Source organism: Odontesthes bonariensis, chromosome 7 (genome assembly GCF_027942865.1).
Source record: "Odontesthes bonariensis isolate fOdoBon6 chromosome 7, fOdoBon6.hap1, whole genome shotgun sequence".
NCBI lineage: Eukaryota > Metazoa > Chordata > Actinopteri > Atheriniformes > Atherinopsidae > Odontesthes > Odontesthes bonariensis.
The window spans coordinates 23,622,476-23,648,827 of NC_134512.1; the positions used below are offsets into that span (position 1 = coordinate 23,622,476).

Here is a 26,352-nt window from a genome sequence, read left to right on the forward strand (position 1 = left end):
GCTAATAAGTACAAACATTACGACTTGTTCTGTTTTCTCTAGAAATAGGTGAATTGTTTAGGGCGACTTATTTTACGTTGCCAACTATTTAAAATATCACTCATAGAATATGAAGCAGCCATGAGCTAAATTTGAATTTCGAAATGGTTGACTCGCAGATATCAAAGCACATCAGCTGTTGTTTGCCTGCAACTTTGAACGTTCACACAGGGTGGTGCTGGAGTGTTGCCCGTGGACAGCAATTTACTACAGTCACGTGTCTTGATTATGAGCTTCCCAGGAGGATTGGATTAAAAGTCAAAACTAATTAAAATGGTCCCCCTGTCGATGCTGCTTGGACATAAAGGGAAAATGTCAATGAGCTGATCATCAGCGCCTCCGCTGGGAATTATGGTCGTCGTTCCAGCAGCTCAGATCAGAGGATTTAGCCTCTGACGGTCTAAAAGTTTTTCAGATTTTTCAAACATTTCTGTAGGCTTTTATCTGCCTCCAGTGTGTCCATCAAAGGATGCGGTACAACAGGAAGGGTCCCACATCTTTGCCATAGTAGAAGGAAGAAAAAAAAAACCTGACTTGTCTCGTGCAGCTGAATGTAAATCATTTCAGAGAAGACATATAAATAGGTGAGTAAGTAGGTTTCCTCCATATCACTGCGTATATTCTGTTCCAAACCACAGATTGTCCTGTGTGGTTTTCCCATCTCCACTCAAGTGTTGACCCACCCACGCAGGTTACTGTTTACATCCAACGCTGGTTGCTTAGCTACATCCTCCTCCTCCTCCTCTTTGATTCCATCTCCATTTTCAGATAGGAAACGTTGATCATTCAAGATAAATGTCATATTCCGGCACTTTGAACTCGTAGCCTGACACAAAGACATAATTAGTTCTGTAGTTGCATCCAACTATGGAAAAATGGCAACGATAACGCAGTTTGACAGCAATAAAATGTATCTTTTCTAAAAACAAGATGAATGTTATTAAAAATAAATAAATAAATTGGGGGAAACAAGAAAAGTGGAAGGCCTAAAAGTTTATCTACAGCATTTGAATAGGATCTGAAAGTGGTGTCCACACAGGACCTCAGATGCATCCAGATGCATCCGGACCTTCAGGTGATCCATCTACTGTTGGCCAAAGCCTCACCAGCAATGGTCTCCGTGGCTGTCAAGAAGCCATTCTCAAGGAAGGGAAACTGGGAGAAAACGTTAAGGGTGTTCAGATGACACAGGAACTCAAACCTGTTTCAATTGTCTAAAGGAGTGATGCATCTCCCTCAGAGTCCAGACTTCCACATTACTGAAGCAGTGTGGGATCATCTCGACAGAGAACGAAACAAAAGGCAGCCAACATCCTTTAGCTTTGGGATGTCCTTCAAGACGCCTGGAGAACTATTCCTGAGGACTACTTAAAGAAATGACAAGAAAGCTTGTCCAAGAGGGTTCAGGCTGTGTTGAAGAATAAAGGTGCTCAAACCAGAATCGTACAAACTGTTTTTTTTTATCTTATATACTTCATTTATATTTATATGTAGTCCAATATATGACTGTTCATTTTTTTCCCCTTCTTCCTTGCAATATATAAAGAAATGAGGGGGGGCTCAAGACATTTATTCAGCTCTGAACTTTTTTCACTTTAACATCCTCATTCCTTTTGTGTTTTTTTTTTCCTCCCTTTCCTTGTCTGCACATACAACATATTAATTTACCATTAAATATACTTTGGCACAATCATGAAAGAAACTTCTTTATTTTCAGTCAACGTGTTATCAAAAAGCGAGGTTTCTAACCCACCAACACTTAAACTTGTAAGAGTTAAGAACCACTTAGTCAACTTTACATTTGCAACACTAGAAAACTCTCTAAATTAGCTTAGTTTCATCCCAAAAGGTACAGAGTCAGAATCGTCAGGACAGACGTGCACAATGTAAAAATCACTTTCAAACATTTGTTTTTACAATATAATTTACAATAAAAAATATCTTACAATACAAAATGTATACAAACAGCACAGCTGCCAGCATGTTGGCGATGATGCCACTATCCATTTACTGAATTATAACTAGTCTACACATGAACAAAAAAGCTTGTCAAACTAATGATTATTGCTGAGTTTAAACAAGGTTAAGTGTGTTGAAGTATAACAACACGTAATAGGTTTTAAATAATCATCACTGGTGGTTTCCCCTCCTCCAGTGACTGTGATTGTTCCAATGCTTGAATTAGCAAACTTGAGTTCGTCCTTTTGACTGTTTTAGTTGCTCAACATTTCGCCAGGAGACTTTGTCAGGAAGTCGTTCAAAGTCACAGTCAAAATCCCATTCCTCTGAAAGGCACGGTCTGTGGTTGTATCTGTAAAAGCGAGAAAAACACATTATTCTTGGTACGGTTCGCAGTATAATCTCTGCATGGTTCTTCGGACACAATCCAGTCCTGGGGATTGTGTTTACATGGAAACAATTGGTTCGTGACCATTTTAAGATCTGCTTTGAGTGACCGCTGCTACCTCATGGACTTGCATGATATCAACTTGTTCTCAATCATGTCACTTCTGCCCAAAAAACACAAAAAAAAATATTGATAAGGCCAATGTCAAATTTGAGGCTTCAAAATGGTTGTTCCAAGCCAGAGTGACATCATGGTGGCCACGCCCATCTACACAACTCAGAATTGCACTAATTCTTCATTACGGGTTCGATAAAATGGTTCCAACATTCCTCCAATATTTTAATCCATACTGACATGAAATGCAGTTGAAATATGTATATCTCTGAGCAGCACCTTCAGGACTCAATTATCTTGTTCACTCCAAAAGGTACTATACTTGGTAGCGATGTTACTATATGAACCATTTCCATACAGTGATCAGGCTGTCATGTGTTGAGATAACTTTGTGTTGGAAATCCATATAGATTAACCATTTCTGAAAAGACTTGTACTGGCCCATACAACAGCTTGAACTAAAACCAATTTTTTTAAGCCACTTTTTCTGATGGATAGTTTGAATAGTTTGATAGTAAATCTTGACCATGTCCTTAGGTTTAAATACATTTAGTTTCTGCCACATGATTGGATCATTTGAGACTCGTTTTAACCAGATACAAAGTATAGTCTCACCAGTTATAAAAACACTATAGCGATACGATATATTCTGGATTTGTAGTCGGAGCAAACATGAGAGATAGTCTGGTTGATCTTTTGACATCAGGTCACACTCGTGGTAAGGCAAGACTTCCAGTATTCCAACATCTTGGCCCCAGAGGAAGAGCTGCTTCTTCTCATTGGCCTCAGCGCTTAACCTGGATTTGGAAAGCACAAAAATGTATGTTCAGAAGGCAAAAAGTTTTAAAAGAAAGAGCACAATCAGTCAATATAAAAAGTAATAACTGCAAGAAATTCGTAAAGATTCGTAAAGGGACATTTACAAAGCTTGGTCTTAGTTTTTAGTCTGATTGAAAATCAAAAACCACAGAAACTTAACATTTCTACTCCACTGTCGGGCCAAAACATTACGACTGCCTCTGCCAAATATGCAGTTGGTCTTTGCGTGTTAAAATAACTCCAGTCCCCTCAAGACACACACGTACTACCCTGGACAATTAAAGGGTATCTGACACCATGATGTTGGCAGAAGATCCTTTACATGCAGTTTGTTTTGAGCCAATGCTAGTCAGACTTGTTCCAGGCCTGTACCCTTGCAGCTTGTCACCAGCTGTTGGTTTGTTCCTCTTCTTCTGGCAATTCCCCGCTCCTTCAGGCTGGAGAACCTCACAAGCTTTACCACTTTGAAAAAGCACTAAACCAATGAACTGGCAACAGATTTAGTCTACTCTGGCCGATGTTGCCGAGGTCCTACGTCCCCCATGTTGATAAAGGCCATCAAACATAACGACAGAAACACCCTTATGCAATGAAGCAGAGGCCAGGGAGCTCAGTTGGGACTTGCCAATCACTGGGTTTAAGGTTGTTGAGGTAAACAAGGTAAACAAACCCTGTGGCAGCAGGAAACTGGTGGTCTCGGTTGACATGTCGGTGCAACATCACGTGGAAGTCAAAGCTTATGAAGTGGCCAGCTAGGGTGGGGGTCCCAAAAAGGTTTTGTTTCACACACAGAGTTTTTATTAAGAAAGTTTATGCCAGGGATCCGAAGAGAAGAGAATGACTGGGAGCCAAACCTCAGATCCAGTCTAAGCAGAGATTCTGAAAGGTCTGGGGTTTTGTTTTTGTATCTTTACAATGACCCAAAAAAAAAAAAAAAAAGGGAAAGTCCTGCATCATAATAACAAATAGGAACATGGGGTGATGTATTGCAACCTTATATAATTCACAGCAACACACACAGACCACCCTCAGTAGGCCCCCTGTCCAGAATCAGGTGAGTGTGCCTTATAAAGTGTTATTGTTCGTTGCTGTCAGGAAACTGAATAGCAGTTGACCAGAGATATTTCAGTGGTCTTTGACCCTTGCCAAGAGTGACCTTGCTGTAATTTGTGGAATTTCCTTCCGCTGAAGCAAGTGCTTAAAGAATCTGAAAATTCACCCCTGACTTTAAAATAGAGGCTATGGTTGTGGTGTTGGTTCCAGTCTTCTCCAATTTAGCTGAAGATTTAATACGTACGGCACTTTTTTCTCTGTCAAACACATCCAATGGGTTGGATGTACGCTCTTAGATCTGAGTCATGGCAGCTCAATAATAAAAAATAAAAAAAAGCTAATAAACTTGGATGCCAAAACAAATGATTGTAGAACAAGTGTGCGAGATATGGAAATAAGTGTATTTGTTTTTGTAGACTTTTCTACAGAACTGACGCCCACCTCGCATTTTCCTTCAGACGACGGCTGTCTCTATAGTGCAGGATCCATTTCCACTTCCCCATTCCGCACAGCTCTTCCAATATTTCAGACAATCTCTTCATGTTGCCTAAAAATTCACACACAGTTGAGGCAATGAGTTAAACCAGGATGACTTGCTTACAAGACAGTATTCTCAAAACGAGAATTTAGCATTCGGATAACATACAAAGGCTGAGGGGTTCCAGTACTGCTCTGTCAACCATTATAAAGCCACCCCGAGTGAAGAGCTCCTGATGGGTGAGATTCACAACATCATCTGGTTCGTCGATGCCAGCAAACTGCACCTCTGGGGACAACTTCAGCTTGAGCAAGTGCGGTACCTGAAAATAAGAGAGCCCAGCCATCAAATCAAAGCAGCCTTGTGTCAAAAATTCCATTGTGCCACGTTACATCGGCTGATTCATTACCTCAATAATGTGCTCTGCAATGTCTTCGTTTCTGAGAATGATGAGTAGAGACGAAGAACTATCCTCGGCGAGGAAGAATTCAGACGGCTGCACAGCAGTGTGGCCTTCTGCTTCTAAATGCGCCTTGACAAGGTTATGGAGAAATAAGCCAACCTTTCAAATGCATTTCCCAGTAGCTTACAATGCTTTGCCATAAACGTATCCAACATTATAAATATGCACATAGGTCATCAGAAAGCTGTGTAGCATCACTAATATCAATATTATATGAAACAGAACTTTGCTAATATCTCTGTAAAGAAAAGCTTCAGTGTTGGTTAATACAGTTTGCATAGAATCCATCTTATAAATGTAAACAGATTTATTTATTTTTTTTAAAGTTGTCCATCTGGTTATATAACACTCAAACTTTATTTATTCTTCAACATGAAAACTTTAAAAGTCTGCTAAGGATCAAACGTGTGTGCACAACTGATAACAGAGAGCATTCAAATGTATGCGTATCACTTTTAGTAGTTCAGAAATAGCAGTTAACGGTACATATCACTGATGGAAAAAAGAAAGTATATCCCATGGAAGAGTAGGACTGGCTATCGCTGCCGACTTCCTGAATCGATTTTATTTCCAATTCAATGTCTGATCTAATTCAACATAGACAGAAATAATTCAGTTTCAGTCCACATTTGGCTTCGGCTTGTTTGGACAGGTACGTTATTACAAATTTTGCTTTTGTCATGCGGCATACTTTCTATATCCAAAATGCTGCCACAAATCCGCCTGCCGGTGCTGCTGCTTCCGTCAGATTCTCCCTCGCCTCACAGGCTCTACAGGTTCTTCTCGCATGAGTCTCGCTTCTCAATGTCAGGACTGCGAGACGAGATTCCTGACACATATTATACCTAAAATGCACGTAACAAATATGGATATAAGGATTTTATCAATTGATATTGGATTTTTCTTTTTTTTTTTTTCAGAAACCGATTTGAAAACACGATTTTTCTTTGTAACCCAGCTCAATGTGAAACACTGACTTTTTCCACATATTTGAACAAAAACAGCACTCATATTCACCGTCTTTATGCAAAGAGCTGAAAAGCTCCGTAAAGCTCCTGATACGCGTAACCAACATCAAGGGTGACTACAAAAGGCCCTCTGTTGCGTCTCCTCGATTCATAAGCATCTGGGCAAAAAAGATGCACTCGAGCACAAGGCCAAAGACGACACTGAACTACCAGCAAGGATCTACAATTTATTCTCGTGGAAGAGAACACAACCATCAGAAGTGAGTGCTAGTATGAGCTGAAGGAGTCAATAGCTCTTTGAGGCTACCTCCACAGATGAATATTACATCTATTAATAGATGTAATATTTCCTTTGAAACTATGCTGAAAAATATCCCAACAAGTGTCTATGTTTGCTTGGTTTTAAAAAGATGTCTGCTTGTTTGTGAAAGCTGAGAAAGCCAACCTTCTCAATGGGACGTACTTCCTTTTTTTTCCACAGTCTACCACCAAACAAGTGTAATGAAAGCATGTCTTACCTTTGTTTTTTCAAAGAAGGCATCATCTGATGTCATCAACATGTGGAACCTGTACCTCCTTCTACAGGATTTTTTCACAACCGCATTCAGATTACTTCGGAACGTCTCATCCAGTTCTTTCTTCATTTGATCACAGAAGTCAAAATGGTTACTAGGCTTGGTCCTTGGGCAACTTCTATCCTTTCTCAATCTCTTATGTCTAGATGGGACTTTTCTGAAAGAGCAAACATCTTGCATCTTTGCCTCATACAACTTGGTACATTCTGCAGTCACACCAGAAATGCCAGCATGCTCCAATGGGTTGGCGACTCCCTGAGAAGGACCTTGAGCATGCAACGTCTTTTCTCCCTCCGTCTCGTCTTTTCTGTTGGGCATTTCAACCTTTATTTTTTGTCCAACAAGTGATGTGTCCATGAAATCCAAGGAATCCTCCTGCTCCTCTAGACAGGAGAAGTTGACAGTGACGGGGCTGGTACAAGACAACCTCAAATCGTCATTGGCATCTTGTCGGCAGATGGGTCGTCTCTTAGTCTTTTTCAAAAGGTTTTTCATTTGCTCTGAGAAAATTAGGCACTCTTGTTCCAGTGATGCCTGAGTGAGGTCCTCTTGTAAGCACCTCTGCGAGAGCTGCTCCAAAAGAGTACGAGACCTCTTCCGACTGTGATTGAAGATTGTGCATGTGAGAGACCCTTGAGGCCCTACAATGTCTCCGTCTTCGCTTCTGCTCTCGTCTTTGGGAAACATTGACGATTTATGTGAGCAGTCTTTCTGACTCGTGTTTCTAGTTGTCTGCTCTGTATCATTCAAACCGCATCTCAAAACATCTTTGTTCTCATCCATAAGCTCAGGGTAACCTTCTGCAGATTCAAAAGTCTCCACAGATGGAGGCAATGATGATGGACCTGTGTTGAATTTTGAAATGTTTGCTTCCTGGTGCTGATGTGCAGGATCTAGGTGGGCAAATCCATCTCCATTTGAGTTAGATTTACTACAAATAGCATTTGGTAATACAGCTGGTTTTAAAGAAAGCTCTTGGGTGCTGTGGTTAACATTTAGCTCATCAGAATTCTCTTTAAAAGCTTTTGTCATAGAATGTGGTGCAGCGCATTTGGCTAAAAGGGCATGAATCCTTTTAGTTAGGGAGGCAGTGTCAACATCTAAATCTTTATACAAGCAATGTGCCTGACTATCATCACTCTGAGAGGGTTTCACTGCCATGACTGGACGCTGACTCTGTGGCTGAGATTCGGGATTTAAATTGGGTTGTGATGTTTTATGTTCATCTTGCAAAGCTTCAGTGGAGACAAATGGTCTGGAGGAATGACAATGTGGCCCTACAGACATTTCCCGTTTATCAGCACTTTCAAAATTGTGCGGATGAATCAATGAGTTTGTGTTCTTTAGCTGCAACTTCACATCAAGTACGTTGGCAGATTCATTTTTATACGTTGATGAAAGAAAATTGTCTGATGATTGTGTACGCAGATCTCGTGTGTCGGAGCTTGGTGTCACTGTGAGCTTTTCATTGACAATCTTCTTGTTCTTAAAATCAACTTGAGTCTGGCCTGGTGCCAAATAGATAGGAGTAGACTTCTTGCAGGAGTTGGGGTTCTGATCAAGATGCTTCTTGTCAGCAATTTCGATTTGACTGAGTGTGTCCATGTGGTTGGACTTGGAGAGGTATTTGCCTATACTTTGCAAAACCCTTAGAGTTCTTAGTTCGAGATCTGGATGAAGACCGGGATGTGGGCTAGGATTAGTGTTAACTGTAGGAGTTTGGAGTTTTTGCTCCAAAGGCGGGTCATCATTAACTGGCGTTGAGTTTTTGTTAGGACATTTCTGAGTCCTAAAAGCAGGAGTGCCACTGCTTGGGCTTGACGATGACATGTGCTCAAATGGTTTTTCATCTAAAGTTGGTGTGGGGCACCTGTTGTCAAACACATTTCCCAAGACTACTGGATCATGGGTTTCACTGACATCAAGAAGAGGTATTTTGTGAGAAAATGGTTCTACTTTTTCACCACTAATTTGAGACATACAATCCAGCACGTTGGGAAGGACAGCTACAGGGTTGGCAGTTTCACTGATAAATGGTATTGCTTCCTGGCCCTGAAAGGTGTCCTCAACATTGTCTTGTGGTTGTACTGCATGCATCCCAGAGATGTCTCTGCCAATGAATGGAATCACAACTCCACTCCAACTTTTGTCCTGCTCCTCATTCGTCTCGTCTGTTGCGAACTCCGTTTCTTCAGAAAATGACAAGCCTGCCTCACACTTATCTAAAACATCACACTGAGGTGAACGAGACTGATGTTGGAACAGTTCTCTTAGCGTTGTTTTGTCAGTAGTTATCTCTACCTCTGTTGACTTGGTTTCCTGACCTTCGTCCCTGTTACCATTTAGTTCCAGGAACATGTCTTTGTTTACCGTTTCAGCACTGTTCTCTGTTTGAGGAGAAGACCAATCTGATTCAGGTACATCAACCAAACAAGTGTGCTCAGACATGGAGGATGATAGACTGGGACCATGTGTCTCGTCTACTGGAGAAATACCTTCCAACTTTTCCTCGGCTACAGATTTAATCTTAATCTCTGCTGGAGTGTCAGGGGTGTTTGAAACGGCCACATTGGGACATTCAGGTGTCGGTGTGATGGGATTTGCACACAAGTTAGTGCAGGCATCTTTTGTGCTCTCAGCAAGAGGTAGCTCATCCATTTGTGCTTGGTGACTACACTCTGAAATGCAATCCTCTTTTACCGGGTCATCACATGTCTCGTCTAATCGCTGATCCCTCGAATCACTGTCAACTTCCACAGCAGAAATGCAACTTTGTTTCTCATCAAGTCCATTTCCTCTCAAGCGATCCTCATGTTTCAACTCTGTTCCTTCACATGTTGTAGAACAATCCACGTCGCCATTCATATCAGCAGTCTGATCTGATGACAAGGCTGTACATTCCTCCCTTGACAGCAGCTTCTTATTTTCAAAATCGTTTCCAGTACAGATGATGTCCGACTCTCTGTTTGCAGAGTCATCATTTGTGTGAATCACCTCCAGAGAAGGAGCCACACTCATCTCCGTGCAAGGGTTGTTTTTCATTTCGCAGCTTTTCTCAACTTTGGGTTCCTGTTTGTTGTGCTCTTCTGCGTTAACCACATCATCTTCTTCCATGCTAAAGTCCGTCTCTTTGTCCGTTGCAGATTTGGATAAATCCATTCCATCTTTTAAAGCCAAAATCTTCTCTGTAGCATCTGAATTTTCAAGGCCATCTTCCTTATCAGTGATCTCTTTGTTGGGTCCTTGTAACATCTCTCCAATTCCTAATGCAATTGGAACAGTTTCCTGCTCAACAGGTGCACTTTGCATCGCTTCTTCAAGAGGAATGACTGTTCTGTCGCCTGTGAAAGATGCAGCATCAGTGTGTTCCAGGCACACAGCTTTTTCAGGAATAGGCCTGTAATTTTCACGAGTGCTCTCTTTTTCCCACTGGAATAGAGAAAAAGTAAACAGAATATAAGAATTACACTCTATATACACTTTCATTCAGTTTTAACTAATAATATTGCTTCTATAATCTAACACAGGGGTCCCCAACCACCGGGTCACGGGGACCCCTGATCTAACACATCAAAAACAAATGTCGGCCATTTCTTTTTATAGCCTTTTTTGCATCTGGTGAACCAGCAATTTAAAAAATAAATAAATAAATAAATAAAAGAGACTGCAGTTACAATGACTCATAATTATGCTGATTTCTTACTTGAAACAGTCGTTAACAATAACCTTACCTTTTGAAAAGCGTCAAGAAAGAAGAGTGAATCAACCATATTTCCACTGGTTTGACATGGTAAACTGGGCTAAGGGAATATAATAAGGGTAATTCAGTAGAAGTAGCAGTTTTAGAAAAAAAACAAAACAACAAACTGTCATATCTATGCTGGCTGTTATAGTCTTTAAGTTGCCAACTGGTCTCAAGACCAGTGTGCCTGAGGCCTAAGCTGGTGGTATGAAAGTCCCATTCAGACACCATAACGTTTGTCAGAAGACGGATGGAGTGCTTCTTTTAACCTACACCTTAACGTTGAATACATCTTTACTTAAAAGTCCCTTAATTATGCCAACTGATCGTAACCCTGTTACTCTGTAACAGGCACATAGAACAGAAATTCTATAAAAAAAAGGTAACCTGGACATAAAGAGAAAGAAAAAAAACGTTCAGTGCATTGTAGTTGCTGTTTAATGCAATAGTAACATTAGAACCAAACCTCAGATGTGCTTGCCTCCTGTAGCTCTGCTGGTGATTTGAAAGAGTGTAATTTCTCAAACCGTTCTGTCTCGTCATTGGACAGAAAGGACACTTTTCTGTTGACTTGTGGCCCTGAAGAGACAGGCTGTGCATATGAATTTCTCAGTGACAAATCCAAAATCTCAGATTCTGGTTCAATTGCAGAAATATCTTTGATGCTGAGGTCCAAAGCTTTTGAAAACAAAGGAGCTGAAGTATTTGTTTCACTTGAGAGAGAAGCAGATGGGTTGGTCCTGAGCCCAGGCCTTAATGGGCCCGATACCATTCCATCGGCCATTTGAAAAGAGTCACTCCCCATTGACATCGGGCACGTAGGACTCGAGTCACCCTGAAAGAACCTGTCTGTAGACCGGCTGTAAAACAAGCCTATCCACATGTGGAAGATGAGCCGCGCCTCTTCACAAGTGTCTTGAATGGATAAATCCCACGGCCTATTGAAGATATCAAATGTACAAAAATTAGCTACATTTTTTTCAACAAAAACAAGTTTCATGTTGAAACTCTTGGTATAAAAAAGCAGCATAATGTACATACCCATGCAATGCTCGGATGACAACTTTGTCCTTTTGGTCGCTTGCCAGCCTGCTGTCTAGGTTAAAGTCGTAGTTTTCTTTCCATTCTTTCGTGACTTGGACAGATCCCTCCTTCATAACAAAGGTACGAGAATGTCTGAACTTTCGCTTGTGCCTGTGAAGGTAGTCTGAAGTCCTGTTGTTTTCACCTATGTCTTCCTGAATGACACACGGGTGTAGTGTTTTAACTCCATCCCCATACATTGTCTGGTGATGGTGCAGCAGTCTGGTTGAACCACTTAAAGGTGTTACGTGGAAGGGTGTACCTGGCAAACCCAACAGTAGAGAGGAAGACGGGGGCAATGAGTAAGCATGTTCTGTAGTTACCAAACCAACCAAATCACTGTCTCCCACAAGTGGGCTTGGTGATGGAGACTCAAGAGGCTGTATGAATTTAGCAGCAGGCTGTCTAAGCAGAGCATGAAGAACTGACTCTTGTTCAGCCCTTGTAAGACCTTTTGTGAGGTCACACTTCTTCAAACTTGTCTCAGGTTTTCTCCAAAGTGCTGGACTTGGTTGCGGAGGAACCATGTCATTATTGGCACCAAGTGCCAAGTCAGCAAGTAAGTTCAAAGCATCTGTAGATGAGCAAGCACTTTTCATTTTTTCCTCAACAGTCTTCCTGACAGAAATATCTGTAGTACAGTCATTGAATTTGAGATTTTCACTGGCAAAACAAGCTGGAGTTTGAAAATGCAACCACCCTGTGAAGACAAAACAGAGGAGAAAAAAAAGAAACAGCATGAAGACAAAAAGTAGCACATTTAAAGCACAAGAAATAAACCATTGTATTACTGTTAGAGAATTGTCACCAACATGTACAGCATTTCATTGTATCAAAGTTCAGTCAACGGGTCAATAATGCAGATTGCATTGAAAATGCAGCACAAGCAAGCGAAAGCAAGAAGGAAATCAAGAGCTGATAAAGCTGGTAGCGAAGAGCAGACGAAGCATGCCGAGGACAGTCACAGGAGTGAAGAAGTCGTTTCCAATGTCATGCACAATACTAAAGAGGTCACCGCATTATGGACAAAAAAAAAAAACAGACATTCCAAATCTCATAGTTTTTAAATATGACTTACATTTTTTCTTAACATTTTCTGTAGAGATGCCTTGATGCTTTTTGAGCGTCTTAATCCTAATCCGCTTTGGGAAAATTGACGGAGGCCTTTGCATGATTTGATGTTTCCCGTCTATAGGGGTATGTTCCTGGGTCTCCGAGTCTTTCCTTTGCTGAGTGTCTTGGGCCTCAGTCCTCTGAGCCTTAACTTGACTGCTTATAGGGGTCAGTCCTAAAGCATAGGCAAAAACAGGGTCAACTGTGAGCTCCTTTGAAACGTTGCCGATACCACAATCAGTGCTCGGGGTAGTTGCGTTAAGACATTTCACTGCTCCAATGTCAGAGTCCACTTTTGCTTTCTTGAGACATAGGGCAGTGTCTTGGGCAGCATTTTCTGCTGTTGTAGGGAGCGCTGGTTTTCTCTTTCGCCTCGAAAGAACTGATTTTAGTCTACTCAGCAGAAATTCACCCTTTGTCGCAGACTTTACTGGACCAACGGGTTCAGTCTGCTTTTCCTGAGCAGCTTGTGGTGGAGGAGTGTCCGTGTCATCATTTTTTGAAGAAGCAGCATTGGTCTCCAGAGTCAAAGGCATTGACCCGCTGCCATCTTCTGATTGTCTCAGCGCGCTCTGATCAGAATTATCATCGATGACACTTTGAACATGGTTTGCTCCATCCATGGATTTCGTGCCCTCCGTTTCATTCACTGCCATCTCTGAGGCAGTGCTCGTCTTTTGCTCCATTTCAAGAGAGTTGGCAGCATTCGCAGGGGCACCCAGCATCATTTCTTCATGGCACTGGTCACCTTTTTTTATAGACAGGATCTTAATCTTCAAAGACTGAACACGATGAGCAATATCTAAAAAGCCATGAGGAACCAAGATTCGTCCACATTCGCTGATAACTGGCTTGAGGTCCCAGCGCTCAGTTTTCTTTTTCAGACGAAAAGTTTCAAGCTCCTGTAAAATGGTATTTTTCAAGGTGTAATGTCCAGGCTCTGGTTTTTTCACTCTGGCTACACTGACTGCAGCAGATGTCACTTTTTTGTTTTTTGATGATAATTTTCCAAATTTGCGCTTACGCCGTTGAAATTTCCTCCAATTAGCTTTTAGAGGCTTGCTCGCATGAGAGCTATCCAGTTCCTTACCGCACTCGTCCATCTGGCAGTTCAAACTGACGACCTCCAAAGGTGCTGTGACTGACTGTAAAGCTTGAGCCTCGACACAAGCTTTAGTAACACTTTTCTGCGCTTTGGAAAAGCCTCTGCGCAGCTTCCGCGGTTTTGCTCCTTTGCCATTGGTGACTTCAGAGGAATTCAAGATCGGTTTCGTTTTGTCGGTCTCATCACAAAGAGAGTTCAATTCTGTTGTCTGCAATCTGGTTCTGGTTGAGAAACCAGAAAACGGAAGGCCACTGCCCTTTGTTGCTGACACAGCACTGACATCACTAAGAGTCTCGTCAGTGACACTTTGCTCCGCTGAGGTGATGCTGACAATGAGCTCTGTGGACAGATCCTCTGATGGAGGAGGAGTAAGGACACCGTTTGCCCCCACATCATTCATTTTATCAAGTTCAGAGAGGTCATTGGACTTTTCACTGTCTTTGGTAGGGTCGCCAACTTGCAAAACGTCTGGTACGACATTCTGAGACACCACTATTGGGTTAACTTGTGAGGCAACACTTGGCATATCAATGTCCACAGGTGTCTCTACATTAACAGGAGGCCGTTGGTCCAATAATTTGTCTTCAACTCCCATGCTTATTGGACTGGCTGGTGCCTCTTCGGGTGACGAAAGACAGATATAGACATCATCAACAAGGTCCTCTCGTCGCTCCTCGCTTCCAGCCACCAAGATTTCGGAAACTTTGGATACTGGCAGTTGAAAGGAGTCTGGTTTGCTCAAATAGGACTTTATGCTCTGCCATCCCACGTTAGTCCACTCTGGAACTGAATAGAGATGCTTGTGGGCATCTGCAATGTCATACTGATCTGGAAAAATGCTGACCTCTCTTGAGGGACTTATTACCAGTCCTGGGTTTATTAATGTGGCATAACTCTGAATATGCTGTGCCAACACCTCACAGAGTTTTTCACTTGGGTCCATAGGCGTTTTCTCAACTTCAGTCTCTGCATAGCTTAGTGCTGGTAGAACCTGAAGGATTTCAGGGGACATGGGAGGCTTTTTCCATGCAATTTTTGGGTCTGTGACAAATCAAGAAAGAATATTGGCTTAGTGTCAGTTCTTGTAATCTTGAATGAAAACAATGCAAATCCATCACAGATTAACGCTAGCCTTGAAACCTCTCCCAATGAAAGTGCATCTTCCTCGAGCTGGTCAGTCATTCTACAGTCTACAACCCCAATCCAGAAAGGCTGGGACGCTTAGTAAAATGTCAATAAAAACAATGGAATGATTTGAAAATCTCATAACCCGATATTTAATAAAGAATAGTACATAGAAAACACATCAAATGTTCAAAAGTGAGACATTTAGCTATTTCTTGAAAAACACATTTTAGCAGCCTGTAAACAACTGGAAGACTGCACGTACAGGGCTATGCTGCTGTAATAGCTGCACTATGCAGTTTGGCATCGTCTTGCTGAAATATGAAAGGCCTTCCGTGTAGAAGATGTTGTCTGGATTTCAAATCACCAACTTTTCATAGCTGTTGTTGTTCTGGTCCCTTTTCCAAGATGAGCTAATATTTGTCATGAAATAGTAAAAAGTCAACCTTTCAACATTTGGTGCGTTTTCTATATACTACTGCGAATAAAATATTGGTTTATGAGATTCGTAGATTCTCTAGATCCAGGCATTTTGGTTTGCTCCCACTGATTGCATCACTTTGAAAATTAAAAACAACATAGGGGTTCTGGACTGAATCGTATTTACAGGTATGTTGGGTGATGCCAAGCAAAATTAATGCCACTAAGCTTGACCAACATCAAATCCTCTATGCGATATGAGAAACATCAAATGAAATAATCGAAGACGTCATACTCGCCTCTCCTTACAACTCGAGAGTAGGGAAACAAAAAGACGCCTTGCAGGACCTCAGTGCCAGATGAACCATTATCTGAAAGACATGTGGGTGATATGAAGCCATCTACTCTAATGATACAAAAAATTTAAATGCAACTGTCAATCATATGTAACTTGTCAACTGGTATCCTGACAAATATTTCATATCTTACCATGATATGTGAAGAAGTGGGAGGAGTGCAACAGGATAAGAAATCCACCATCATTCAATGGAATGGCAAGAGCCTGTTAAAAAGACAAAAGCAATGATTTTTGATATTAGATTTCCAGAAAGATTTGACCACTTACTTCCAAGGCAAACCAACTGCAAAGTCAATTTACCATGATTACTTTGCTTATTAGTCAACTGAGTAAGAAAAATCTGTTAAACTGTTTTGAGTTAAATGAGTTTAAAATATCATCAGATGATCATTTGTTGGTTACAGTAATAAAATTCTAAAAATTTGATTGACTTTCCGTCCGTTTCACGTCAGTATGAATGGAATACTCACAATTCCTGGCCGTTAGCCTTCTAATGTAATGAATGTCTAAGCTTTACAAACTCACAAGATCTTTCTCCTTGATCTCGCACAGGAGCAGAGCGAATGCGCTGGTTTCTTCCCCTTCAAACTTAAAAAGACTGCAGTAAAAGCCATCAAGAAAGACTGAAAGACAGGAGAGGGGAAAATATTTCACATGGATCAGGGAATTAACCGGGAAAAAGTATTGAAATTACTTTCTTTTAGGAGAATTTAGAATAAAAAGAAAAGAAAAGCACACACCCTCTTCAGTGTAGCAGTTTTCAAAAACGGCTTTTGGCAACAGCTTTCGCAGATCAGACAAGGAAATGACTTTGTCAATTTTCAACACAGGTGGTCTTTAAACACACACAGAAAAGGGAAAAAAATAGGTTATATAATCTAAACCTTATGTAAATCGGGGATGGATGAAAAGTGTATTTTCTACCTGCACATTTGACTTACAGTTCTACGGGGACGAAGGCTCCTGCAGTTGACCTCAGCTCAACAGCATAGAGCTGACTGTCTATCTGAAGCTGACCTTTCCACTGCAAGTAATGACAACCTGAAATAAAACAACCAAATACGAGAACAATTCATCATAAAAGTCTAGTTTTGGTGACTTTAAAATTGTTCGCAAACAAACGACTAACAACTATATTCTGCCTTTTTTTAAAATTTATTTTCTAATAATACAATCAACATGAAAGTTGTCATTTTGCTGCTTATCACCCATGAGTTATAGTCTTATGATTGTTTACACAGACGTGGAAAGTGATGCATCCAGATACAGTGCATAGTCTGGGAGAACTTCCAAATTAATGATCCCCCAAAAAGTTGAGCGCCAGATATCACATGGCTATAACTACGGATGGCCACAGCTAAGATGGTAGAATGGCTGTCCTCCTCGATTAGTGCTGTATCTGACAAAAAATCCCCATTCAATTAACTTAAAGACAGCTTCTGCGCAGTGAATTCGGCTATACTTCCTCCCGCAGAGAAAGTTAGAAGCAGCAGAGTCCACCACAGCATTGCAGCGTTGAACACACTTGACTCGGTAACTTAACTCTGCTGCCATGCATACTGGGACAAGAACGGTGGTCCAAATTAAATGGCTCGGTTGAGCTGTGGCTCCACTCAACTGTGCATGCAATACTGCTGATTGTTACACTGTGTAGATATGCTCAATAAACTGGTAATTTGAGTATTCCCAATCACTTTTTGCCATCGATCAGATGATACTTACCAACTTTTTTCACCTCGCTGAAAAGAGAGATTGGGACATAATTAATATGACTTGAATATTCTGAACATGTATGAAATGATACTGGATGAGGAAATTAATATACGGTGCCCTCCAGTGATGCGCGGGCTGACCCGAAGCCAGCGGGCGCCTGCAGGCATCCGCGGTCACCCGCAGTTGCGGGTCATAAAAAAATATTTTTAATGATATTCGGGTTGCAATCGGTCGGGTCGTTTTGTCGTTTGAGATAAATATTAAAAAATAACGTGGTAAACGTTTGTAATTCAAACAGTAGAAACAATGTTTTATTAAATAAATACACTTTATTGGCTGAATAACTTCCGCAGAAATGACGTACGTGGTCAGAAGTACAGTAGGTATGGAGACGGCAAGAGAGAAGGTCAAGTTGGGAGAGTGGAAGCTCAGCAAACACACAAGCAGAAAAGGTTTGGGACTCATTCGTCGAGATCCGTTGTGCGTTGCCAATGACGCTAGGATGTTCAATAAGACCATTGGCTACTTTTTTTAAAAGTGGGTCGGGAAGCGGGTCGGGTCAACATTTTTTCATAAATATTTCTTGCGGTCTGAGTTAACGGGCGGGTTAGTGGAAAAAGCGGTCGGTTGCGGGATGTTTTTTCGTCGACCCGCGCGTCACTGGTGCCCTCCATGATGTTTGGGACAAATGAATGCTACAGTACCTTGTCTCCTCTGGACCATGAGGCGCTTCTTTGGTATCCGTATAAGAAAATGACACAATAGCAAATGGACAGACGGAACTGGGAGACAGAGCTGTTCCATTGCTTCCATCATCGAGCAGCTCATATATGTAATGCTGAAAGACAACAAACAAAAAGTGCACTTAAGCCATGCGCCGCCTGTTGAGTTTTCCGCCTAAATGTGCATTAAGGTACTCAATACTGTTACGGGAACAGAGACGTGTCCACACACAGAAAAATGAAATGAGACAAAAAACACCACCACCAGATCCAAGCACTGATTCGTAACTGGCATCACAGGAAAAGCTACAACAACGCACGCCTTCTACTTTTCAGTGAGGCTCAGGGTTCTAGCTAGCGCAAACTTGCGTCACGGCCCGCTACGCTATAATTTTGGACCGCTACGCTTATTTTCAATACAGCGTAACGGCATTTTGTCTGTATTTATTTGTACAATAACGCCAGATCAATGCCATTTTCACCTTTCTGACAAACTTGACACATTTTTCGCGATGGCAGCCAAGAAAGGTTGCGCTGCCTGTCAGTACAACCGCAGACGAAACTGTAGCTCCAGGCAGAGGCACTCCGCGTCCGCGGCTCCTAGAATCTCTGGTAAGAGTGCTCCGTAGCCATGGTTACTCACACACGCAGAAGCGCACACGTAAGGGGATTCGGCAGAAATCATGTTAGAATAGCTGTAGCCTATTTTAACCCGTCCCTATTTTCAAATAGCAAGCAAAAACGGTCAAGGTTGCTGTGCTTTTTCAAAGCTTCTTACATACAATATGTGATGAGCTGATCAGGTTATCATTTAAGCTTAACGTGCAGTTGACTTGGCGCTCGAGAAAAGAACAGAAAACAGTCCTCTCCACGAAAGCTGATGGAATAAAGCAACCACAAATGCTCTGTCTCTTTCTCTGTCCTACTTGTTGTCATACCTAGGCTTTACCCTTCTGTTTTTGACGATGACAGCCAAGAAAGGTTGCGCAGTAGTTGGTGCAACTGCAGACGAAACAGTAGGAGCTCAGCGGCTCGCAGCAGCTGAAGTAAAGAGTGCTCCCATTAAGACTTTATTGTTTTTAAAGTACAATTTCTCCCTTTGGGTACCCCTAAAATGGCCAATTTTTACCTTAAATTTCCAAAATCTCCGCATCGCGGAAGGGGGGGGTCCGCACCATCCCCCCCCGAAGTTGGTCGCTTCGCTCCCTCGCCTACACCACTACGCTATAATTTCATCCTAACTAAAACCCTGGAGGCTGCTGCAGCGAAACTTTTCAGCCGAGTCACCTTTCGCATTGCAATCACATCAATTAAACTGAGCACATTTAAGAAGTGAAATCGGAAATCTTACTTGAGTTCTCTCAAAGGCAAGAAAGGAGCTGGTTTTGGCAGATACTGAAGGCAACTGTTCGGACATATGACAGTCAAAGCCCACAGTGGGTTCAGTGAAATTCTGGGTGTAGTTCTCAACGACCTTTTTAACCATACCCTGTTGGAAACAAACAAACAAAAAAAAGCATGATTTTTATTCATACCAGCAGCAGTACGTCAGCACATGGACATTTCATCTCTCGGTACCTTTGTCAGCTTGATGATGGCGATGTATCCAGATTTTCCATGATACCAACGATTTAGATCCAAACAGTCAGAGTACACTGATATGTAAACACCTTTTCAGAAAGAAAACGGTCACTTAACATGCATTTTCAGATAAAAGTATACACAGACAGGTGCATCTCTGAATTGGTGACCTCATTAAAAAGAAGAAAAAAACCAACATGTGTCTTACAGCAGGTCGACCACACCCTAAAAGGTGATTATGTCACTCTTGTGAAAGGCACACCTATGTTCAATAAGCATGACCTCAGACAATGCACGTGAACAGGAGTTAAAAAGAATAATGTATTGCTTTCCATAAGGTCTGATTTAAAAGACCAAAAATGCCTAAATTTATCTAAACGTTTCTGTGGTTACGCGGACATAAAGTAAGGTATGCAGACGGTGGGCACTGTAGATATGTCAGCAAACACATGTCTCTAAAAGCTCCTCACTGAACAAGTGACTGGGACAGCTATTGCTAGGTCCTAGCAACATGAAGAATTCATGTCTATAATGAAAGTATGATTAGTTTTATATATACATAGAAGGACAAAAAAATAAGAAGCAGAGCCAGCCACTAATCTGGTCGTGGAGGTTAAAAAAAAAAAAAAAAAAAAAGGAGCAGCCAAAAGCCGGTCCGACTGGCTCAGTGTGTTTATTCACACTTTCAAGCAGTGCAAAGATGGAGTCCAGATACTAAGAATTAACTGGATTGTTCAGGTTTGTGTGTGTGCGTGTGTGGGGGTGGGGGGGGGGGGGGGGGCATCAAAAACTCAGGTAAAAAAAAGGTAAAACTGAGATGATCCTAGAGCAACACTGCTACATTCAATTACATGTGACACAGTGGCGCTCTCGTTTTCATGTGCTACTCCAGCGGCCTTTCATCCTTTAGTTCACTGAAAGCGCCTCCATTTTAAAATATATATATGAAAAACAGGACTTCGACCAGCACTTCTGGCCGATAACGTCCTATCACTGCCTTGTGTGGGCAGAGGTCACACACCGGTGGCTACAGACAAATCCACTTGGAAGCAATATGGCATAAACAAATATCAGAGCAGACATTACAGCTGAAATCAGAGGCGCATTGTTGCACAAGTTTAAAAAAACAACAACAAAAAAAAAAAAAAACTGCGTCCTCTTGCACTCAACGCATTTCAGTGGACTGCCTATACGTTGCAGCTTGTAGTTTCTGTTTCACAACAGGAATTCTTCCACTTTCAACTGATATATAGAGCTACAAAGTTAGCTTTCACTTTCAAAAGGCACTATAGGGCCAGTCAAACAACACCAAAGACTCTTTACTTTCAGTCTCACTACAGATATTTTGGACCGTCTCTTGGCATGGATAATTCACTCCCCCCACCATCCAAATAACCAGTAAGTACATCTAAACTGTATGCATAGCTGCTGCTTTATCTAGTTTATTTGTGACTCAACAGTAAAGACTAAAACTACTCGACTCTTTGTGGACTGGAGGAAGCAGGAGAGGGGGGGGGGGCGTTATTTACCCTTGGAGGGATCTCCCAGTGTTGTGCATGTGCTGTTTCCAGTGAGCACACCCGTTTCTCCAAGTGCATTGGCCTACAAACGAATAAAAAAAAAACCATTGGCAAAAGAAAAAAGGTTTGATTTAAAGGGAAGAAAAGTGTTTTCTCTCGGGTGCATCAGTTTCCTGAACATGTACCTTGTTGATGTCATCGAACAGCAGAAAGCCATATGATTCCTCGAGCTCATTCTCTGAATATCCTGCGTTTCTCTTCTTTTCTCTGAAAGCATTGTACTGGTCGAAAAGAAAAAGAAAAGAAGAAGGCATGGCGAGAGAAGAAAATCAGTTTGAGAGCTGTGCTGCTTTGAAGAGCAGTTCCTGTTTCAGACACACAGCACAATCTTTGCTCGGGTTTTCTGTTCTAAAGGGCACACGGTGCAGATTTAAAAAAACTGGACAAATCACACAGGAAGACCATGTTTGACGACAACAAACACACAGTAAAGTTACTAATTCGACCTCAACTGAGAGTTAACCCAAACATACACGGCTTTAGTGTTTGAATGTCATTACATTGAAAATGTGTTAAAGGGTGGGAGCACAAGTAAAAAAAAGGAGCGAGAAAAAAGAGACTCGGCTGACCTTTTTTTCCAGTTCGGGATTCTTTACCAAAAGGATAGATTTGTATCTGAAAAACTGCTTAGATTCCTCATACAAGTATGAACTTTGAAGCGGAGCCAAGATGCTGCTACGACAGACTTCCAAAGAGTCCGACACGGGTATCAAAACACCTAAAACACGGACAAAAAATATGGACATGAGCAAAATATAGAAGGCGCTGGAAAATTACAGCAAACAGCAGATTGGGTTTCAACCAAGAAAAGTCTCCGCGGTATTTCCCAATATCTGGCACAGTCTGCGAGACGACACCTAACTTACGTGTCGTTTAATCACACAAACATATGGCTCATCTCACAAGTAAACAGGCTTAAAAGTATCCTATATTGTTCTTCTGAACGTTGTGGTGAAAGTCACACGAGAGGAAGAAGCTCACCACCTTTACTCGAGGCACCACCATTTCCACTTTCCATTGCTTATGAAATCTGTCCTTCGCCTCCCCCTCGTCGTTGAAAACAGTTGTATCCGATTTTAAACATTACAAGAGAATTAGGAAACCCCATGTGTCCAGTCTCCTGTAAAGCTCTCAAAGTCACTTGCGCTGTCGCCGCAGCTTCAACTGACATATTAATGCGACAACCAGGAAGTTACAAAATACCCCACAGTTCAAACACGAAGAGGCGAATATGTCCACTTAAATTCACTTTTATTGCCTCGGAAATGAAGCGACCGTTCAATTATATCAGGTCGTCAGTCTTACACGGGGCTACAAGCGTGGACGGTCGACGTGCGTACGGTGCATTTCGAAAAAGAAACAGAAACCTATCGAGGTTATAGCATCCATCTTGAAAGTCTAAACCAAACTGTGGTGGAGAGGCAGGCAGTTGTTGAAGCTATGTCGATGCTAGTTTGCGCCTGCGGCTCACGTCGGTCTCGGGTGTGTTCCTGCTCGTCGTTCCCGTTGAAAGAATAATGATTCCAAAAGAAGAAGAAGAAAAAAACGGAATGGCGATGTAAAACTCGTGTTTCTGCGCAATGGTCTCAAAGCCTTGTTCTTAACCATTACATACTCGCAGCGCGGTGTAAATGACTGAGACTGCATACTATTGGGGAAGTTAGAGCCGGGAGTATACTGCGTATGACCCTGAAATTCAGCTGGAAACAGCTGCAGAACCTGTTTGTCAGGACAAAATTATAAAGAAAGCCAACAACATCTCAGACACAGTTCAGCATCTGAGACATGACAAATCAACATATGTAACAATAAAAATCTGAATAGTGCACGGATGTGCTTTAGAACACGTGCTGGTGGACATCGTGTAAAACAAAGGTTTAATGCAATTGTGTTGTTGCCCATTCGGTTAATCAATAAAAAAGGGAGTCTTAGGCTGTTTTCAGACATGTCCACATTTGCTCTTTCACTCTTTCAACATTTTTGCGTGAGGTGGACAGTGGGGCCTGGCCATTGCTTGTAAAATATCAACATTACATGTATTTAACCATATTAGAGCATTGGTGAAAGAGAGGAACGCAATGATTCAGCAGAAGAGTTTAAGCAGCAAACATATGCAGGTGCTAATGATAGGCACAGTCATGGGGAGTCAGAAGTGAAACCAAAGCTGAAGTGTTTTAAAGTAGGTACAGTGCTACTGATGAATAGGAGCACGTGCCTAGTATCCAACGTACAGGAAATCAGACTAATGAGGAAGCAGTAAAGATTTTTATGCTTGCTGAGGCCACTTATCTAGCCCATAATTAGCTGGAGTCAACAGTGAGAAATGAGAAGACAACATCTCATGTCCCAAACATAGACCCACTGCAGCATCTCCTTAATCATAACATGCCAAGGCTGGCAAACCATCCAATAGGACTGAAAGGTAGCAGTGTTTGCATCTGGCATGTCAGAATGCTCTTTGTCGACGACAGCTCAGCCTTCAACACCATTATCCCTGACTTGGTCAGCAAACTGTATGACCTAGGACTCCCCACTCACCCACTCACCTGCTCCTGGATTAAAGGGATATATGGAAGTTAACATCCGGGTAAACAGGGAGAAGCAATCGATCCCTGTCTCAATTCATCAGATCAGCTCAATAGATATTGAGTAATATCTATTACTCAATTTTATTAACACAAATGGCAAATAAAGTAAACACACTCACCGAAGCACCATCACCCGCGTTGGTGGACATGGCTGATCTGTCCAATGTATCGTAACTTGATTGGCTGCTGTTGGATGAATTGAGACAGGGATCGATTGCTTCTCCCTGTTTACCCGGATGTTGAGTCTGGTTCTTTTTCCACTGAATTTTTTGAAGTTGAATTTTTTTCCACTGAATTTTTTTTTCCACTGTTGGTTTTTCAAATTCAGTCTGATTTTGATGCTGTAAAAGTTCAATATTAGAAATTCGTATTCAAACTCTGATGGCACAGAAAAACCTCCATAGGGATAGTTCACCTCTTTTGACATGAAGCTGTATGACATCCCATACTAGCAATATATAGTGCATGAACATTGACTTACCCCCTGCTGCGTCCTGTGAGCCGAGTTCCGGCCTCGTTTTGGTGTTTACGAAAGAAGTCCGGCTAGTTGGCTGGGGTCACCAAAAAAAGCGTTTTGCTTCTCAAAACAATATGCGTTCAAAAGAGTAATACATTTGCATCACAAAATCGTACCTCACAATTGCTTGGCGCTATTTTTTTTCCCTTCGTATCGCTGCGCGGTGCCACTCGCCAACAGCCGTGCCTGTTTCACGGTGTAGACCGTGCAGACCGAAGTGCAGACCGAGCAGTAAACACCGTGAAACAGGCGCGGCTGTCGGCAGGCGTCAGAAAATGTTCATGCACGATATTGCTAGTATGGGATGTCATACAGCTTCATGTCAAAAGAGGCGAACTATCCCTTTAATGACTTCCTCACAAACTGGCCCCATCAGGAAGACTAAGACCCCATCTATCCTCCACCTGGACACTGAGGACAGGCTCCCCATGAGGGTGTGTGCTAAGCCCACGACTCTACACTCTCCACACCTCTTGACTGCGAACCTGCCCGCTTCAGTAACACCATAGTGAAGTTTGCTGAGTGCTCAGGAAGAACAACATGAATGAGAAGTTGCTGGCAAGCTTCTACCATTCCACCATCGAGAGCATACTAACATACTGTATCTCAGTATGGTTCTCCGACTGCACCGAGGCGAACTGGAAGAGGCAGCAGAGAGTAATTGAGACGGCGAAGATCATCGGCTGCCCCCTCCCCTTACTGAAGGGAATTTATTTACACACCGCGCTGCTTCAGCAGAGTTGAGGTAATCATCGGAGACGGCACCCATCCTCCTTACCACCTGTTTGACCTGTTGCCCTCCGGCAGGCGCTACAGGTCCATCAATACCATGACCAACAGGCTTAGAGACAGTTTTTTTCCCACGTGTCTTTACTACATTGAACAAGCACCACCACCCCACAAGGACAAATGCACAACAATAGCAATATTGAATAAAGTGCAATAGAACAATAACAATTTGATGTGAAATAACTATTTTCTGTTACCTAACTATTTGGTTGCATATATGTTGTTTGCATGCTGTTACTGCCCATACTTGTCTATTCCAGTATAATGACAATAAAGACTTCCTATTCTATTCTATATGGTAAGACCAGACAACCTTTAGGCTCGGTTTTACTGCATATTGCTGGGATTCAGTTGCTTGAGTCAACTGTGGTGTCTCAAGCTGATGCTTGCGATTCCTTTAGAAGTGCCATAGTGCGTTTTGGGTGAATTGCAGAAGTGCTTCGTTCTGCTGAAATTATTCACCTCGTCTTTTTTTTTTTTTTTTTTTTTTTTAAATAGAAGTTGCACAGAGCAGATATATCAAGCAAGAGTTCAGACATGAGAGCAGCATGGTTAATCGGGTCAATTTAAAAAAAAATAATAGACCTTTGATTGGATATCACATCACTCATCAACTTTGTGGCTCAAGTGTAGAAATTGACTGGTCACGTTTAATCAAAAGATCTTTAACCAAAGATAACAGATTTGACATTAAAAACCCCAGAAATGTCACAAACTTCCTGAGATACTCGTGTAAGGGTTTTGGGAACAGAAGCTGAGTGACGCAGTTGTCACAGAGCTACAACTACATGCGACTTATATTGTTGAACGGGAAATTACCGTCTAAATCTGAAAGTGTGATGATAAACTACATGGAGGATGGAAAACTGCATTAGAAACAAGACATTGCAAGGCCATGTCCACCTGGATTCTGAGGTTAATTTGAAGTATATTTAGATGTCCATGAATAAGATTTTCTGAAATGGAAAAAAAGTGGACCCACTTGTTGTGTTAATGACTTCATTCGTTCACTCCCCCCACTTTATACAAACAATCGCTGCAGTATTAAAGCAGCTAATTG

At 41.8% G+C, this 26,352-nt stretch overlaps 1 protein-coding gene across 3 annotated transcripts; it reads right to left on the bottom strand.

The window, feature by feature from the left end:
* Nucleotides 1–1,732: 1,732 nt before the first annotated feature.
* On the bottom strand, nucleotides 1,733–23,056 carry tasor2 (transcription activation suppressor family member 2). Of its 3 annotated transcripts, none has more exons than XM_075470199.1 (23): nucleotides 22,383–23,056; nucleotides 21,968–22,116; nucleotides 21,524–21,619; nucleotides 21,348–21,420; nucleotides 19,816–19,907; nucleotides 19,589–19,726; nucleotides 18,220–18,353; nucleotides 17,525–17,541; nucleotides 16,744–16,843; nucleotides 16,543–16,637; nucleotides 16,328–16,425; nucleotides 15,934–16,006; nucleotides 15,744–15,815; nucleotides 12,760–14,940; nucleotides 11,640–12,381; nucleotides 11,065–11,536; nucleotides 10,588–10,656; nucleotides 6,800–10,285; nucleotides 5,260–5,382; nucleotides 5,019–5,172; nucleotides 4,814–4,919; nucleotides 3,116–3,297; nucleotides 1,733–2,350 (listed from the first exon to the last, which is right to left on the bottom strand). In XM_075470199.1, the coding sequence occupies exons 1-23, from the start codon at nucleotides 22,414–22,416 to the stop codon at nucleotides 2,253–2,255; spliced, it is 8,784 nt and encodes a 2,927-aa protein (XP_075326314.1). In that variant the 5' UTR covers nucleotides 22,417–23,056; the 3' UTR covers nucleotides 1,733–2,252. The 3 variants fall into 3 exon arrangements, with proteins under 3 accessions (XP_075326314.1, XP_075326313.1, XP_075326315.1); XM_075470198.1 differs by having other exon boundaries at nucleotides 22,380–23,056; XM_075470200.1 differs by having other exon boundaries at nucleotides 11,640–11,943; nucleotides 22,380–23,055.
* Nucleotides 23,057–26,352: the final 3,296 nt, after the last annotated feature.